The sequence below is a fragment of the Miniopterus natalensis genome, chromosome 7 (genome assembly GCF_054644295.1).
Source record: "Miniopterus natalensis isolate mMinNat1 chromosome 7, mMinNat1.hap1, whole genome shotgun sequence".
Lineage (NCBI taxonomy): Eukaryota > Metazoa > Chordata > Mammalia > Chiroptera > Miniopteridae > Miniopterus > Miniopterus natalensis.
Genome location: NC_142087.1, coordinates 23,153,594 through 23,168,372, shown reverse-complemented (window position 1 = coordinate 23,168,372; position 14,779 = coordinate 23,153,594). Strand labels below are relative to the sequence as shown.

At 38.9% G+C, this 14,779-nt stretch overlaps 1 protein-coding gene across 1 annotated transcript in view; it reads right to left on the bottom strand.

The window, feature by feature from the left end:
• SPTLC3 (serine palmitoyltransferase long chain base subunit 3) overlaps positions 1-14,779 on the bottom strand; it is a 108,494-nt gene that overhangs the window by 72,709 nt on the left and 21,006 nt on the right. Inside the window, exon 2 of the mRNA XM_087818873.1 lies at positions 11,296-11,481. Coding sequence (XP_087674999.1) covers positions 11,296-11,481 — 186 coding nt within the window. The remainder of the gene's footprint in view (positions 1-11,295; positions 11,482-14,779) is intronic.

Here is a 14,779-nt window from a genome sequence, read left to right as displayed (position 1 = left end):
AAAAAATACTACTAAATATGGAAGCATTTCCATTCTTTTTTGATTTAACTACATGCCCATTCAGTAGCAAATAGCATCATGAATTTGTAGAGAGAAAAAGAGTCATTATCAAGCACAATTATTCATTTGATCCTACATTGACACTCCTGTTATCACCTAATATTTAATTTTATATCATTATTTCCTTTTGGGAAATAGCTATTTCTCTTACCAGGTCTCAACATCAGATTTCTAAAGGTCCTTTGACAAACTGTGCCCAGAGAAGGGCAGCCAGGATGGGGAAATGTTCTGCTCAAATGACTCTAACATGTCCTATGATGAAGGGTTAAGGTGCCAGAGGTATTTGATCTGTAGGAGATTGGTTTAAGGCTTTGGAGGCAGACAGAACTGAGTTTGAACCCAGCTCCATTTTTTACTTGCTGTGTGACCTTGAACCGGTCAAGTAGCCTCTCTGATGTTAATTTCCTCTCCATAGAGTGGAGATAATAAGGCCTACCTGGGCTGAAGATGATCAGTAATATGTTAAAAAGCATAGCACCTGACAGATGCACTGGTGCAGAGGTGGAGTGAACGTGGTTAACGATACGGGGGTGTGACTTTGGCTCTGCCACTTACTACTTGTATAACCTGTGGCCAGTTTTTTAACCCTCTTGGACTCAGTTTTCTCATGTGTAAAATGGGAGTAACGATCCCTATTTCATAGGTGCCTGGAGAATTCAATGAGAATACATGTTCAGTACTGCCACAGAGTAGCCTGTGAATTCATGAAGAAAGACATTGCAATACAACTATGTGAGAAGCTGTGACAACTAAGAAGAGAATTCATTCGGGTGGTAACATTTGAAATTAATATAAAAATATCAATAGCTTTCCCATATGCCATCAACCATTAATTAAAATATGGGATAGGGGAAAAAATAGTATTCAAATAGCACCACCACCAAAAAAATCAAAACCAAATAACAATCAAAGAGGATATACTAGAACTTTAGAAAAAAGAAAGTTTTAAAATATTAATAAAGACCATAAGAAATATCTAAATAAATGGAGAGGAATATCTAAATAAATATCTAAATGAATTCAGAAACATTGTGTTTCTGAATGGGAAGGCTAAATATTATTGAAATGTCAAATTTTCCAAAGTTAATCTATAAGTTTAATGTATTGTTAATTAAAATAACTTTTTTTCTTAAATTCCAATATCTGACAAGCTAATTCTAAAGCATACACATAGATAAAATCTTTAAGAATTACCTAAAACTTGTATATTTACCTAAAAAAATAGGCAGATAAATATTCCAAATTAGTGGGTTAAAAAAACACTTAATGATATTGAGACAACTTAAAAAATCTGTTTTAAAAATAGTCCTCCTACTTCACATAGCACATAGAAAAAAATTCTAGATGAATTTTTGAATTAAATATATAAATATACACCCGAAATCATAAAAGTACTGAATAAAGTTAGAGAAAAATTTATTATAATTTTAAGATTAAAAAGCCTTCCTAAACATGATTAACTCCCTCTTCCCAAATTAAAAAAAAACCCAGCAAAATAGCAACAACTAACAAAACATCAAAGAAATGTTTGATACATACAACTTATAAATTAAAACTGTATGGCTAAATATAACGTAGAACAAGTTAAAAGCCAAGAAACAGAACTAGATAAATATTTAAAATACCTTTAACAGACACATTATTAATATAAAGATATATAGAAGGGACTCTAAATCAGTAAGAAAAAACAGTTTAATAAAATTATGAGCAAAGGATATGAGTAGGCAATTCAAGAGGAATAAATATAAATGACTAATAGTCATATGAAAAGAGGCTCCATCTCACCTTAATCAGGACATGCAAATTAAGACAAGAACAAAACTATGCACACCTATCTGATTGGCAAAAATAAATAAAAATATGCTGATATCTTTTATTATGTCAACATTTCAAGTACTGGCAAGGAAGCAAGAACTCTGAGGCACTGCCGACTGGAGTCTAGCGAGGCAAGCTTTCCAGAAAGGCAATTTGCCAATCTCTCAGAAGTTAACATGTACATTCTTTGGACCATGAAGTCACTTCTAGGAATTATCCTCAAAGAAATGTATGTGCTGTTCACTGAATAATTATTTGCAATAATGAAAATATGGGACTATAAATAAATAATCATACATTCATATTTTGGAACACCATTATGCAGCTATGAAAAGGAATGATGCAATCCTGTCCTGGCATGTAAGGATCCTCAGACAGATAGTTATATTTAAAAAATTAATCACACATGTATGATATGATCTCATTTAAGTTAAGGAAGGGACACAGTAAGTGTAAATGAATATATGTGTAAGTAAGTGCATGAAAAAGACAGAAAGGATGCACCTTGAAGAGACTTTTTGCTAATTATTTCTATAATGAAAAAAGGAAAAAAAAACACATGAGTTTGAGGAAGGGCTCTTTGTTAGGGCTAGTGATACCCCACCCATTCCTCACATTGGCTTAGTACTAGTTGATATACATTAGCAAAGCTCTATCTTATCAAGATCAATCAGCCTTGCCTATTACTATAGATTCTTTCTGCAAAGAAAAGTGGAGAGTTCTGTATTGAACTAAAACAATGATTTTACTAACATTTTAATGACACATCAGAAATTATGTTTGTGTATGTGCATACATGGTTATGTATATCTATATATCTATATATAGACATATAGACATATAGACATATAGATATATAGATATATAGATATATAGATATATAGATACATATTGACCTGAATATTCACTGTGTGCAAGCTGGGATTTAATTTTACTTTTACTAATGGTCTTATTTTACAAAATATTTGTAGAACGTAGGCTTTGCAGTTGTTTTGCCAGCCAACCTATGGGACATGATCTGTTAGATGCAATTGTGAAAGAATATTCCTCCCTTGTGATGGTGCATTTGCTTTTTAGAAGCAGCCAGAAGGTATTTGCAACCAAGCCTGGTTGGGGAGATTGAGGATTTCACTGGCCAGTGATTCCTGATGCATTTAAAGCTATTAATTTCTTAGTGATATTTAAGTCAAGGAAGAGAGGGAGGGAGTCAGGTTGAGGGAGGACCACACCAGACAGAAGGGAAGGCAAGAAAAATCCCTGAAGTAGGTACCTGTAAGCTCTTCTTGAGAAAAGTGAGGAGGTCTTGGTGTTTGAGGCAGAGTGAGAGAGCCGAGGAGTAGAGGAGATGAATGGGGAGACTTAGAGGCATCTGCATTCTGTAGGGACTTGGCTAGCTCTGGCTCTTACTTTGAGTGAGAGGAGAAGGCATTAAAGGGTTTTGCCCAGTGATGCTGTGTGATGTTACATAGATTTTAAATAAATCGTGTTGGTTGGTAGTTGAGAAGAGACTGGAGGGTGGAGTGTGGAAGCAAGGTACAGCTAGGCAAGGGAAGATGGTTGTTTGGACATAGCTGGTGGCATCAGGGGTGGTAAGAAATAGCAGAAGAGCAAACATATTTTGAACATAGTATTTACAGCATCTGCGGACAGATTTGCCTTGGGGTACAAGAGAATGAAGGAAATCAAGGATGATAGGTTTTTGGCCAGAATACCTGTACTGATGGAGTTCCAATCACTACTCTGGGGAAGACTAAGAAGGACAAGTTCAGAAGGGAAGCTCAAGTGCACAGTTTTGAACATGTCAAGACTGAGTGATTGCTGCTGAATGGCACCCAGTGTACAGGTAGAAGGCTTGGCTGGACAGAAGCCCGGACATCTACTCCATGGTCATGAAAGGTAGCGGGGAGGTTAAATATGTGGACACAGGTACGTTAAGTGGTGGCTGAGGAAAGCATATTCTGACCTTCTATTTCCTCAGTGAAACAGGAACAAGATTATTAGCTGAAAATCAGGAGGGACAAAGGTATTGGAAGTTTTGAAGGAAAGGAGAAAGTATAAAATAGTCACCTCGAAGAGCTAGTGACTAAATGTACTAAGGTAATGTAATGTGGTTGGCAGGCAACACTGAGGGCCACCTGGTCCAAAAGTTGTTTGTTGGTTTGGGGGGCACCCCCATATTGAAACTGAGTCTTAGAATACTATTTACATCTGAACACTGGTGATGCCTGGAATTCAAATTGAGAACCTCTAGAATAGCAATGCTTCTCACATTTTCACATTTTAACATGTGTCCACATCACTTGAGGATCATGATAAAATAAAGATTTTCCTTCAGAAGTTCTGAGCTGGGAGTTAGAAATTCTATATTTCTAACAAAGTTTCCTGTGATACCTGTGAGAAGAATCAACCTGTGGTCCCTGGACCAGTAGCATTGGCATCATCTGGGAACTTTTTAGAGATGCAGAATCTTGGCCCCATCCCAAAACTATTAAAGGAGACTCTGCATGGTCTCCAGACCATTTGTATGCACAGGAAAGTTTGAGAAACACTGCTCTACATATTGGTTTCTAACTTGGGCTGCACACGAGAATCAACTGGGCAGCTTTTATGAACCCCACCAACCAGGGCATACCACAAAGCAATTAAATCAGTATATCTGCGGTAAAGCCCATGGACTAATAGCTTTTAAAGCTTCTCAAGTGATTCCAATGTACAGCCAAGACTAAGAAGCACTGGCCTGATATTACCATCCTACAAGCTTCTGGCTAATGTGTTAAGTTCCCAGAGAAGCCCCAGTAAAGCTCTCTGAGTTTGGTCCCACCCAGGTCCAAACAGGAAAACCAGTGCTTGGGCCGTCTGTTTGTTTTGGACAAAATCATATCGCACACCCAGTGATCCTAATGGACCCGGCCACTCGAAAGACAGTCTTTCTGGGAGAATCAGGATGTTGCATCAGGATGCAAAACAATAAGTTTAAGTTCATGTGAACATTTGGAGATATGTCTTAAAAATTTCTATAGCTACAGATCGCTGAACCCTCTTTCTTCCATGTGGAAGTAAAAATCTCTGAAGATGGGCCAGAAATGTATGGGATTTACTTGTGGGGGCACTGGAGACTATCTGGATCTAACGTAAACACAAAGTTGCAATTAAAAATGTTTTATTACAGTCTGGAGTCATTAGGACAAGTCTTGGTGAACCTGTTAACAAACCATAAGGATTGAGAAATGAGGCTGTGCCTGGTGGTTTTTAAGTCTCTGGTGATGCTTGAGATTTATTTGATCATATTTGCTCACATCTTCTTGGTTTTGAGAAGTTGGGCCATTACCTCATTGAGAAAGTAATTTATCTAGAGGTCTTTAATGGATTGCAATTTGACTCTAAAGTTACCTTTGATTTAAAAAAAGACACATGCTTCTCTAGAATTAAGAGTTCAAAGAAGAATTCGAGCAAACATATTTAAACCTTGTATGAGTCTGCATTTTTTTCCTTGCCAGGGTCTTCTGATTGCTGGTGGAGCCTACGGGAGGTACCAGGGCCCTGGGCCTGTGGTGTTTTTAGCATCTCTTGAAAAGAGATTTTCATTTTTCTATTCTTTTCAGTTAGTTTATACTAATGAATCATAGCCTTCATGTTTGGGAACCAATTTCAGGGAGTTTGGGGTAGAAATCAAAGAGAAGAAAAATAAAAAAAGAGATTCTATATTTGGGCAGCACTTTAGTTTGAATGGATGGTTTGGTATTACAGAAGTTATCCCAGTGAGAGAAATAGAGAAACTGGATTAATAAGTGCTTATATTTGATTAAGAAAAAATAAATGAGGAGATGGACATGTCCATTAGTTTGACTGTATTTTTAGGTACATTTCACTGTTATAAAACATTTTAATTGCAAACATTTCACTATGTATATAAAAATACCATGTTGTACACCTTAAATATATACAATTTTTATTAAAAATGAGATATACAATTTAAAAAATGAACAGAGCCAAAGAGTGTACTTGGAAATCACAGCATCCATTTATGATATTTTTAAAAACATAACAACTCTTGTCCACCACCACTTCTTGGATGTGCTTTCTTTCCTGGTGTCATTTTGTGCACAGCTGGTTTGTCTTGTGGGACAATCTATCTGCACTCCCAGTGACCAGCTTTTAGACTAGAATGATGCTCATTTCTGCTAAAAGAACCAGCAGCCCACCTATTCCATGTTTCCAGACAGAGACTTCAAGATCTACCTCAGACAGCTTATTAATCCTTAACACTTATTAAGGATACAGGCAGAAGTTTGGGGCTGGGAGCAGTATTGAAAGCATGAAGGTCAGCCTGGAGATAGAGTGTCTAGTGACCACGTTCCATCCAATTGCAGCCACCACAGTTTATTAGGACCTGTTACTCTGAAAGCCCCTAAATCTAAAGGGGCTCTAAAGGAAGGAACACACAGTAAAAAGAGGGCCATAGAAAAGAAATGTGTATTAAGGTGAGTCAACTGGCTGATGCTCTCTACTTCACAGACATCAAATGGGTAGGAAATGATTTATTTTGTAAAGAAATACAAAATACTGATTTATTGAAAGCAACGTCTTGCCCCTGAGAGGCGGTTCAAGTGGTTCTTGCAGCAGTAGCGAAGGGTTCTACAGACAGGTGGCTGTGCGCTGTGCCTGCCTAACCCATTGTTCAGGACTCAAGCACCCCTTCCTTCCCCAGTGCTCGGAGTGTGGGAGACTGACAGCCCAATGAAGGGAGCTGCCTGACCCAAGGTCACATCCCCCTCTGGAGGCAGCCCCCAGCTATTATCACTGAAGGCTCAACCCACTGGCCTCAACGCTTCTGAAGGGCCCTCCCACCTCGAGAGCTCCCTGACTGCAGCACAATTCACCTGCACATCTTGCCCGTTTACTCCCTGCCACGTGTACAGGTACTGATCCCACGAACACACGCCTATAACCATCTCAGAGTCTTCTGCACTGGGAACCAACTTGCATATCTATCTATCTATCTATCTATCTATCTATCTATCTATCTATCTATCTATCTATCTATCTATCATCTATCTATCATCTATCTATCTATCTATCTATCTATCATCTATCTATCTATCTATCTATCTATCTATCTATCTATCTATCATCTATCTATCTATCTATCTATCTATCATCTATCTATCTATCTATCTATCTATCTATCTATCTATCTATCATCTATCTATCTATCTATCTATCTATCTATCTATCTATCTATCATCTATCTATCTATCTATCATCTATCTATCATCTATTATCTATCTATCTATCTATCTATCTATCTATCTATCTATCTATCTATCTATCTATCTATCTATCATCTATCTATCTATCTATCTATCATCTATCATCTGTCTGTCTATCTATCTATCATCTATCTATCTATCTATCTATCTATCTATCTATCTATCTATCTATCATCTATCTATCATCTATCTATCATCTATCTATCATCTATCATCTATCTATCTATCTATCTATCTATCTATCTATCTATCTATCATCTATCTATCTATCTATCTATCATCTATCTATCTATCATCTATCTATCATCATCTATCTATCTATCTATCTATCTATCTATCTATCTATCTATCTATCTATCTATCTATCTATCTATCATCTATCTATCATCTATCTATCTATCTATCTATCTATCATCTATCTATCATCTATCTATCTATCTATCTATCTATCTATCTATCTATCTATCATCTATCTATCTATCTATCTATCTATCTATCTATCTATCTATCTATCTATCTATCATCTATCTATCTATCATCATCATCTATCTATATCTATCTATCTATCTATCATCTATCATCTATCTATCTATCATCTATATCATCTATCATCTATCTATCTATATCTATCTATCTATCTATCTATCTATCTATCTATCTATCTATCTATCTATCATCTATCTATCATCTATCATCTAATATATATATCTATATATCTCTATATATATATATTCTGCTTGAAATGTAAGAAATGCTTTAGAAAAATCAAAACAACTAGCCTCTCTGGTTGATAGAGCTAAATTATTAAACCAGGTTAGAAAATAGATGGCAGACCTGAAGCCCAAGCCTGCCAAGAGATGCCACCCTGAGAAATTTACATTTGAGTGACCCTGTGTTCCAGCAAATATTCTGGAATGTACTGATTTACTGTGCATGCTACTTATACCCGGGGAACAGGCAGGTTGGTGATAAGAGTTTCTAGAACAGACCAGCTGGTGTCAGGGAGGGGCTGTGGAGAGCCTTGTGAGAGTGGCCAAGAACTTGCTTCCTTCTCCCAATTTCCCAGTTTCATTGGCAGCTCTGCTGGGAAAGCTGCATCTTTCCCTGGGAGCACGCTGGATTGCTCTCTGTTTCCATTTAACTGCATTGATATCCTTTACCATTCAAAAATATTTATATCCTGAAAACTGTGTCTGTGACCATCTCTTTGCCAAAATAAGACCATTTTTGTTGTGATGGGTGTGCCGCTGCCATCCTCATATCTGACCAAAGTAGAAATTTGGCATTCCCCCTTCTATATTATTATTATTATTTTTAAAAATATATCTTTATTGATTCCAGAGAGAGGAAAGGAGAGGGAGAGGGAGAGATAGAAACATCAATGATGAGAGAGTCATTGATCGAGCCACAACCCGGGCATGTGCCCTGACTGGGAGTCGAACCCCGATCACCTGGACCCTAGGTCCAAGCTCAACCACGGAGCCACACCCGGCTGGGCTATATTATTTTCTATACTGATTTCAAGACCTCCCAAATTAGTCCCCCTTTCTTCATTCCATGTACCTCTTCCCTAGTTCAAGCACAAACGACCTCTAAGCCATTATAAGGTTCTCCTATTGCCAGTTTGCTTCTAGTCTAGCATTGGAATTCCATCTCTGACATCTATCACCCTTTCTCTTTTTTCCCTAGAGACTACTTCCCTTGGGAGATCTCATCTACTTCTTGGGGTTTGGTTAATGTTGATATGCTCAAGATATACTGAAGATGCCACAATATCCTTCTGAGACTTTTCTCTGGAGCTCTAGAACTCTATATCTAGCTGCCAAATTTTCAAACTCAACTTGCCAAAGAATGAATTGGCCATTTTCTCCTTCCAACTGGACTCTTTTCCTCTATTCCCCATTTCAATGAATGACACCACTTTCTTCCTACTCAGCTGCCCAAGCCATAAGCCTAGGTGTGGCCCTTGATCTGCCCATCTCCCCAGTTTCTCAAGTCAAACCAATCATCCCTTACTATCTCCTTAAGCATCACTTGGTCCTATCTCTTAGCACCACCCCAGTTATCACTACCATGGTTCCAGCCCAAGTTCTTACTTAGATATATATTTTTTTACCCTGGATTTCTGCATCAGCCTTTTAACTGGTTTCTTTGGTCTCTAGGCTATCCTCTTGCAATCCCTTTGCATAGGGTAGTGAACATGATCTTTCTAACCTGCAAATCTGCATTCCTCTGCCTGAAACCCTTCCATGCCTTCCCATTGTTCTTAAAATAAATATTCATGGTTTATGAAAACCCATTATGGTCTGGCCCCTACTTGCCTCTCAAACAATCTTCCCTCAACATACTCCCACTCTCACGGAACTTCAGTCACTGGAGTTCCTTGGTTCCTTGTATGCACAATGCTTTCTCTCACCTCTGGACCACTTCGCACCATGTTTCCTCTTCCTGAAGACTCCTTCAGTCCCATCTTGCCTTTCCTTTCACTTCACTACTTACTCTTTGGCCTTTGAATTCCAATTTAACTTTCTCTTCCTCCCGTAAGCCTTCACTGACCACCAAGTTTGGGTTAGATGTTTTCTTTTTAGCTCTCTTGACATTCTCTACATACCTCTTATCAATTCTATTGAATTTTTTTATGGTTAGCTCCCTGAAGGCAAGAACTATATCTGCCTTGGTTAGTCTTATATCCCTGATTGTAGCACAGTGCCTGGCACAAAATACATGCTCAAAGAGAAGCTGACTTGATTAATGAGTTAATGAATACCTTGGCACAGGCAGTGCCCTTTTCTGAGAATGTCTTTCTTTGTGCCCTTGGCCACTAGGCAAATTCCTGCCCACTCTTCAAGCCCCAGCATCATGGCTTCCTGACTTCCTAAGGGAATCACAGGACACAGATTCCTGTTTCCCACATCACACTCCTCCCCATCATCACTTTTTGTCATATACTTTTTCACACCAGATTTCAAACTCTCTGATGGCAGGACCTGTCTTGTCTTCTGTGCATATAAGCACCCATTACCTGATATAAAACATGTGCTCACATACTTGCTAAAGCTGGGAAGAATTGTAATAATAGACCTGGGCCTGATTTTCTTCTGAAAGTGATGCATTTGACTTGGGGCAATTCCAAAAGAAATGCCCCATGTGATTTGTTCATGGAAGCATTACTGTAATCAGTGTTTATCTTACCATAGGTACTGGCTGCTAAGTTACAGGATTTGGGGTTCTCTCATTACATTGAAATTCATATCTCACCTATCTTAGGTGTGTTTAAGGCTCCATCATGTCGAGTAATCCATGACCACACTCATAGTATGCCAAAGCAATTTTTAGGAAAAAAAGATTCATGACACCATAAATCTTTTGCACCAGTTTGGAAATCATGTTAACAAAATGCACACTCTTTGCATCTCTGAATGTTTCTGAGGCTGTTCTGTTAGCTTTATGTGAACAGAGGATGATGCAGACTTTATAGGTTAGTGATCGAAAGTGTCTAGATCAGTGGCTCTAAACTAGAGGCCAGTTTGCAGTCCAAGAGACATTTGGCAATGCCTGGAGGCATTTTTGATTGTCACAAGTATGTGGGAGAGTGCTAATGGCATCCAGCAGGTGGAGGCCAGGTATGCTATTAAATATCCCACGATGCACAGGGCAGCTTGCCTCACCAAAGAATCATCCAGTCCAAAATATCAATAGTACCAAAGTTGAGAAGCCCTTATCTAGATGAAATAAAAATCTCGCACTTCATTTAGACCCACTGTTCTATTCCAGGGTAGGTCATAAATAACACTCATCTTACAACCATAAGACCAAAGTATAGTCCCATCCGTGGGCCTCACTCTTACATTATGGTTTTTTAAATGATATTTTAATATCTATCTCATGGGGTTGTTATAAAAGTTAAATATGGTGGTATACGAAGCAACTCTCAGTTTAGTACCTGGTGAGTAGTAGTTACTCAATAAAAATTTGCATAAAACAAGTCCATGAACACACAGGGGGTGGGGGCTAGGGCTGGAAATAAACAGCGTTTACCCTGAGCAGTTCCTGAGCTCCTCACTCTTGCAGGATGTGTACATGCATTACTACTTCTGAGAACATTTCAGAGAATAGCATGACAAAGACCCAGGGAGACATGCATACGTACTTTTTGTTCTTCTCGTTCTACAGCTGCGTTGCATTTTTCTATTCCCCAGTTTCTCAAAAAGTCTCTGAGATAGCCAAATAGGGTTCCAATCCCATATCCCATGTACGTGAAAACCATAACGTGCAGAGGTGCTTCCTCAAAGGATTCAATAATCGGCTTCTCATAAAAATGTGGCTTCCCATTTTGCTGAAAACACAAAAGGAAATCGAAGGTTAGCACTCTCCTATTACAATAAAGTATGATACTGAAAACCTGGGACTTTCAGCCTTTTTGGAATTGATCACTGAATGGGAGATCAGAAATGTACAATCCCCTAATGAAGTAACTGGTTGAGGTAAACATTCTCAACAGATGTTGCATCCATTAAGTGAAAAGTTAATGAGGAATTGGGTTTTTACAAGATGACCAAGTATCACCCATAGGTTACTACTTAATCACAAGCCTGGTGTCACTACCTTAACGAAGTGATAAAATTACGTCACAGATGTTGGAACAATTAGCCACTCTGTGCTCCTATTATGTTGCAGTTTTCCATATACCAATGAAACACTTAAAGCTGAATGTAGTCAGGCTCTTATATCTAACTACCATTTCACAAGAAATATCAGGATAGAGGAATAAGGGAAATTGCTTCATGTGGAAACGAGATAATCACAATGTGGAACTTTCTGTATGACAATTGGCTTGGCTTTTAAAAGCAAAAATATATAAACGGGACTATGGCACACTATAAAGCTTCTACACGGCAAAGAAAATCATCAAAAAAATTTAAAAGCAACCTGTGAATGGGAGAAAATATTTGCTAACCGTATATCTTATAAGGGGTTAATGTCCAAAATACCTAAGAAGTTCATACAGCTCAAAACTATAAATAACCCAATTTAAAAATGGGCAAAGGACCAAACAGACAGACATTTTCCCAAAGAAGACATACAAATAAATGGCCAACACATATATGAGAAGGTGCTCAGCATCACTAATCGTGAGGGAAATGCAAATCAAGTTTGCATTGAATAGTGCAGTTGTGAGCGCGGAGTCATCGCTGCACACCTGTTAGGATGACGGTCATCAAAAACAACAGCCAGAGACAGCAAGTGGTGGCGAGGGTGTGGAGAAAAGGGCACCTGTGCCCTGTTAGTGGGGATATAAATTGGTGCAGCCATGAGGGAAAAGAGTATGAAGTTGCCTCAAAAAATTAAAAAAATAGAAATCCCAATTCTGAGTGTATATCCAGAGGACATTAAATAAGAACCTTGCAGAGATATTTGCAACTTCCATATTTATTGCAACATAATTCACAACAGCCAAGGTACAGAAACAATCTGAGTGCTCATTGATGGATGAATGAATGAAGAAAATGTTATAGACGCACATAGACACACACATACACACACACACAGACATACACACACACACACCCAATATTATTCAGCCATGAAAAAGAAGGAAATCCTGCCATTTGCCATAACATGGATGAACCTGGAGGTCATGATACTGAGTAAAATAAGCCAGACAAAGAAAGACAAATATTGTATAATCTCACTCAAATGCGGAATCTGGAAAAGCTGAGCGCACAGGAGCAGATTGGAATGGTGGTGAGGAAATGGTGAGATGTTGGTCAGGAGGTACAATGCTTCAGCTATGGTATGAATAATGTTTGAGTACCTATGTCAGCATGGTGCCTCTGGTTAATAATACTGTATAGCATATTTGAAATTTGCTAAGATAGTAGATCTGGTCCTCACATCAGTTCTGTAGGTCTGATGGATGACTGATCTTACTATTCTAGTGCCAACTTCTGGCTCCCCTCCTCGGCCCTACCCCGTGCTTGACTTTGGACTGCATCTGTCTTCGGTATTCCAGGTGACCTCCTGAACCAGTTAGGACCCACTTCCCAGCTCCTTCCACATCATGGGGCACATGATTGGCTTTCTTCTGCCCTGGATTTGTCCGGATTCTAGTAAAAGGGCCTGATCTTCATGAGGGAAGATTTGATGAAATGCCGTGACTGGTTAGGTGTCATTTCAAAGAGGAAATGAGCAGTATCTGCAAGGGGCGATATAGTGCTGCTGATAGGAAGAGGGGATCAGGAGGGCTGCTTACGGGGAAGACAGTGAGCGTGTCTGGGACACGCTCAGTCGGAGGTGAGGTTGTGTGCAGAAGTGGGACTGTCTGCCAGGCAGTTAGGGGCGCTGGAAAAGAGAAAGGCCCTGGCTGAATAGAGGGTCTGGGAGTCCACCATGACGAGGCACAGTTTAAGCCATGGTTGAATGTGGTAGAGGGCAAATTATAGAGAGAGAAGAGCAGTGGGCTTGCAACAGGATTTTGGGACCCATTTCTTTAAAGGACACCGTAGAGAAGGAAGCATGGGTCATGGGTCCGCAATGTGACTTCAGAAACCTGATTTAGCCTACTCACGAAATCAACCCTGAGGCTGACTTAGAGGACGGCTGAGCTGTGTGGGCACATGAGAGAAGATAAACGACCAGGGCATTCAAGGCCAGCCTGTGAGGATCAGCAGAAGGTTTTCCCTTTTTCCTTTCCTGGCCCCCTATTCATTTCTGAACTCTTTATGTGGCCAAAACAAGCAGAACATTTCCCCTGAAATCCATGGGAACTTTCTGCTTAAATTTAAGGCTTTGAGACAAACCTGTACTGTACATAACAGACTCTCTACCTACATGCAAACAAACCCCTCAGTTGGGTGCTCAGTCTGGGGCCTGTGTAACTTTGTGTGTATGTGGTTTTTTATTTTGCCCCTGTGACTTGTTCTCTAAGATAGCTATAACACAAAGAAGAAACTTTCAACAATATTCAACAGCCCAAATCAATATTTACTTTACTCTCTCTCATATAACTTCATTTATTTTAAATTTAATTTAATATAATTTCATTTGGCAGAGAGAAAATGAGATACGTTTATGGAGAGTAAAGTTATCTGGAAATATACAGGTCTTTCTGAAGAGATGAAAAGTGACTCATTTATTACATTCCTTTCTTTAAAATCGAAGTCAGTCACACCTCTTGGGAAGGATTTCTCATACTGGGGTTGGATAGTTATTTTGAAATATGAGAATTTGCCTTATCACAGTAAATGAAGCATAAAGTTTTGCTTAATAAGTTTGCTGGCTAAGGCAGACACAGCATGGCCATCTGAAACACACTTTCTTTCTTTATTCTACCTTTTTATAAACAGCCTTGAAAATAAAGAGATCCTAAGCCATGCTGCCCTGAGTGCCAGGTCACTTGGGGCACTGCGACACCCTGGGGCTGGTCTACTTCCTGCATTCCTGTCACTTCTGGAAATAAACAGAGTGTTGGGGCAGGTTGGGAGGACCCACTTTCCAGACAATCACTCTTTCATTCTGGTTGCCTATTTTCCACTGTCCTAGGATAATATTAAAGGCTATATGAAATAAATAAGTCCAGTCCCTTTCTCCCAGAAGTGATAGGATAATGGTATATGGGGGTATGGGAGGGGAGT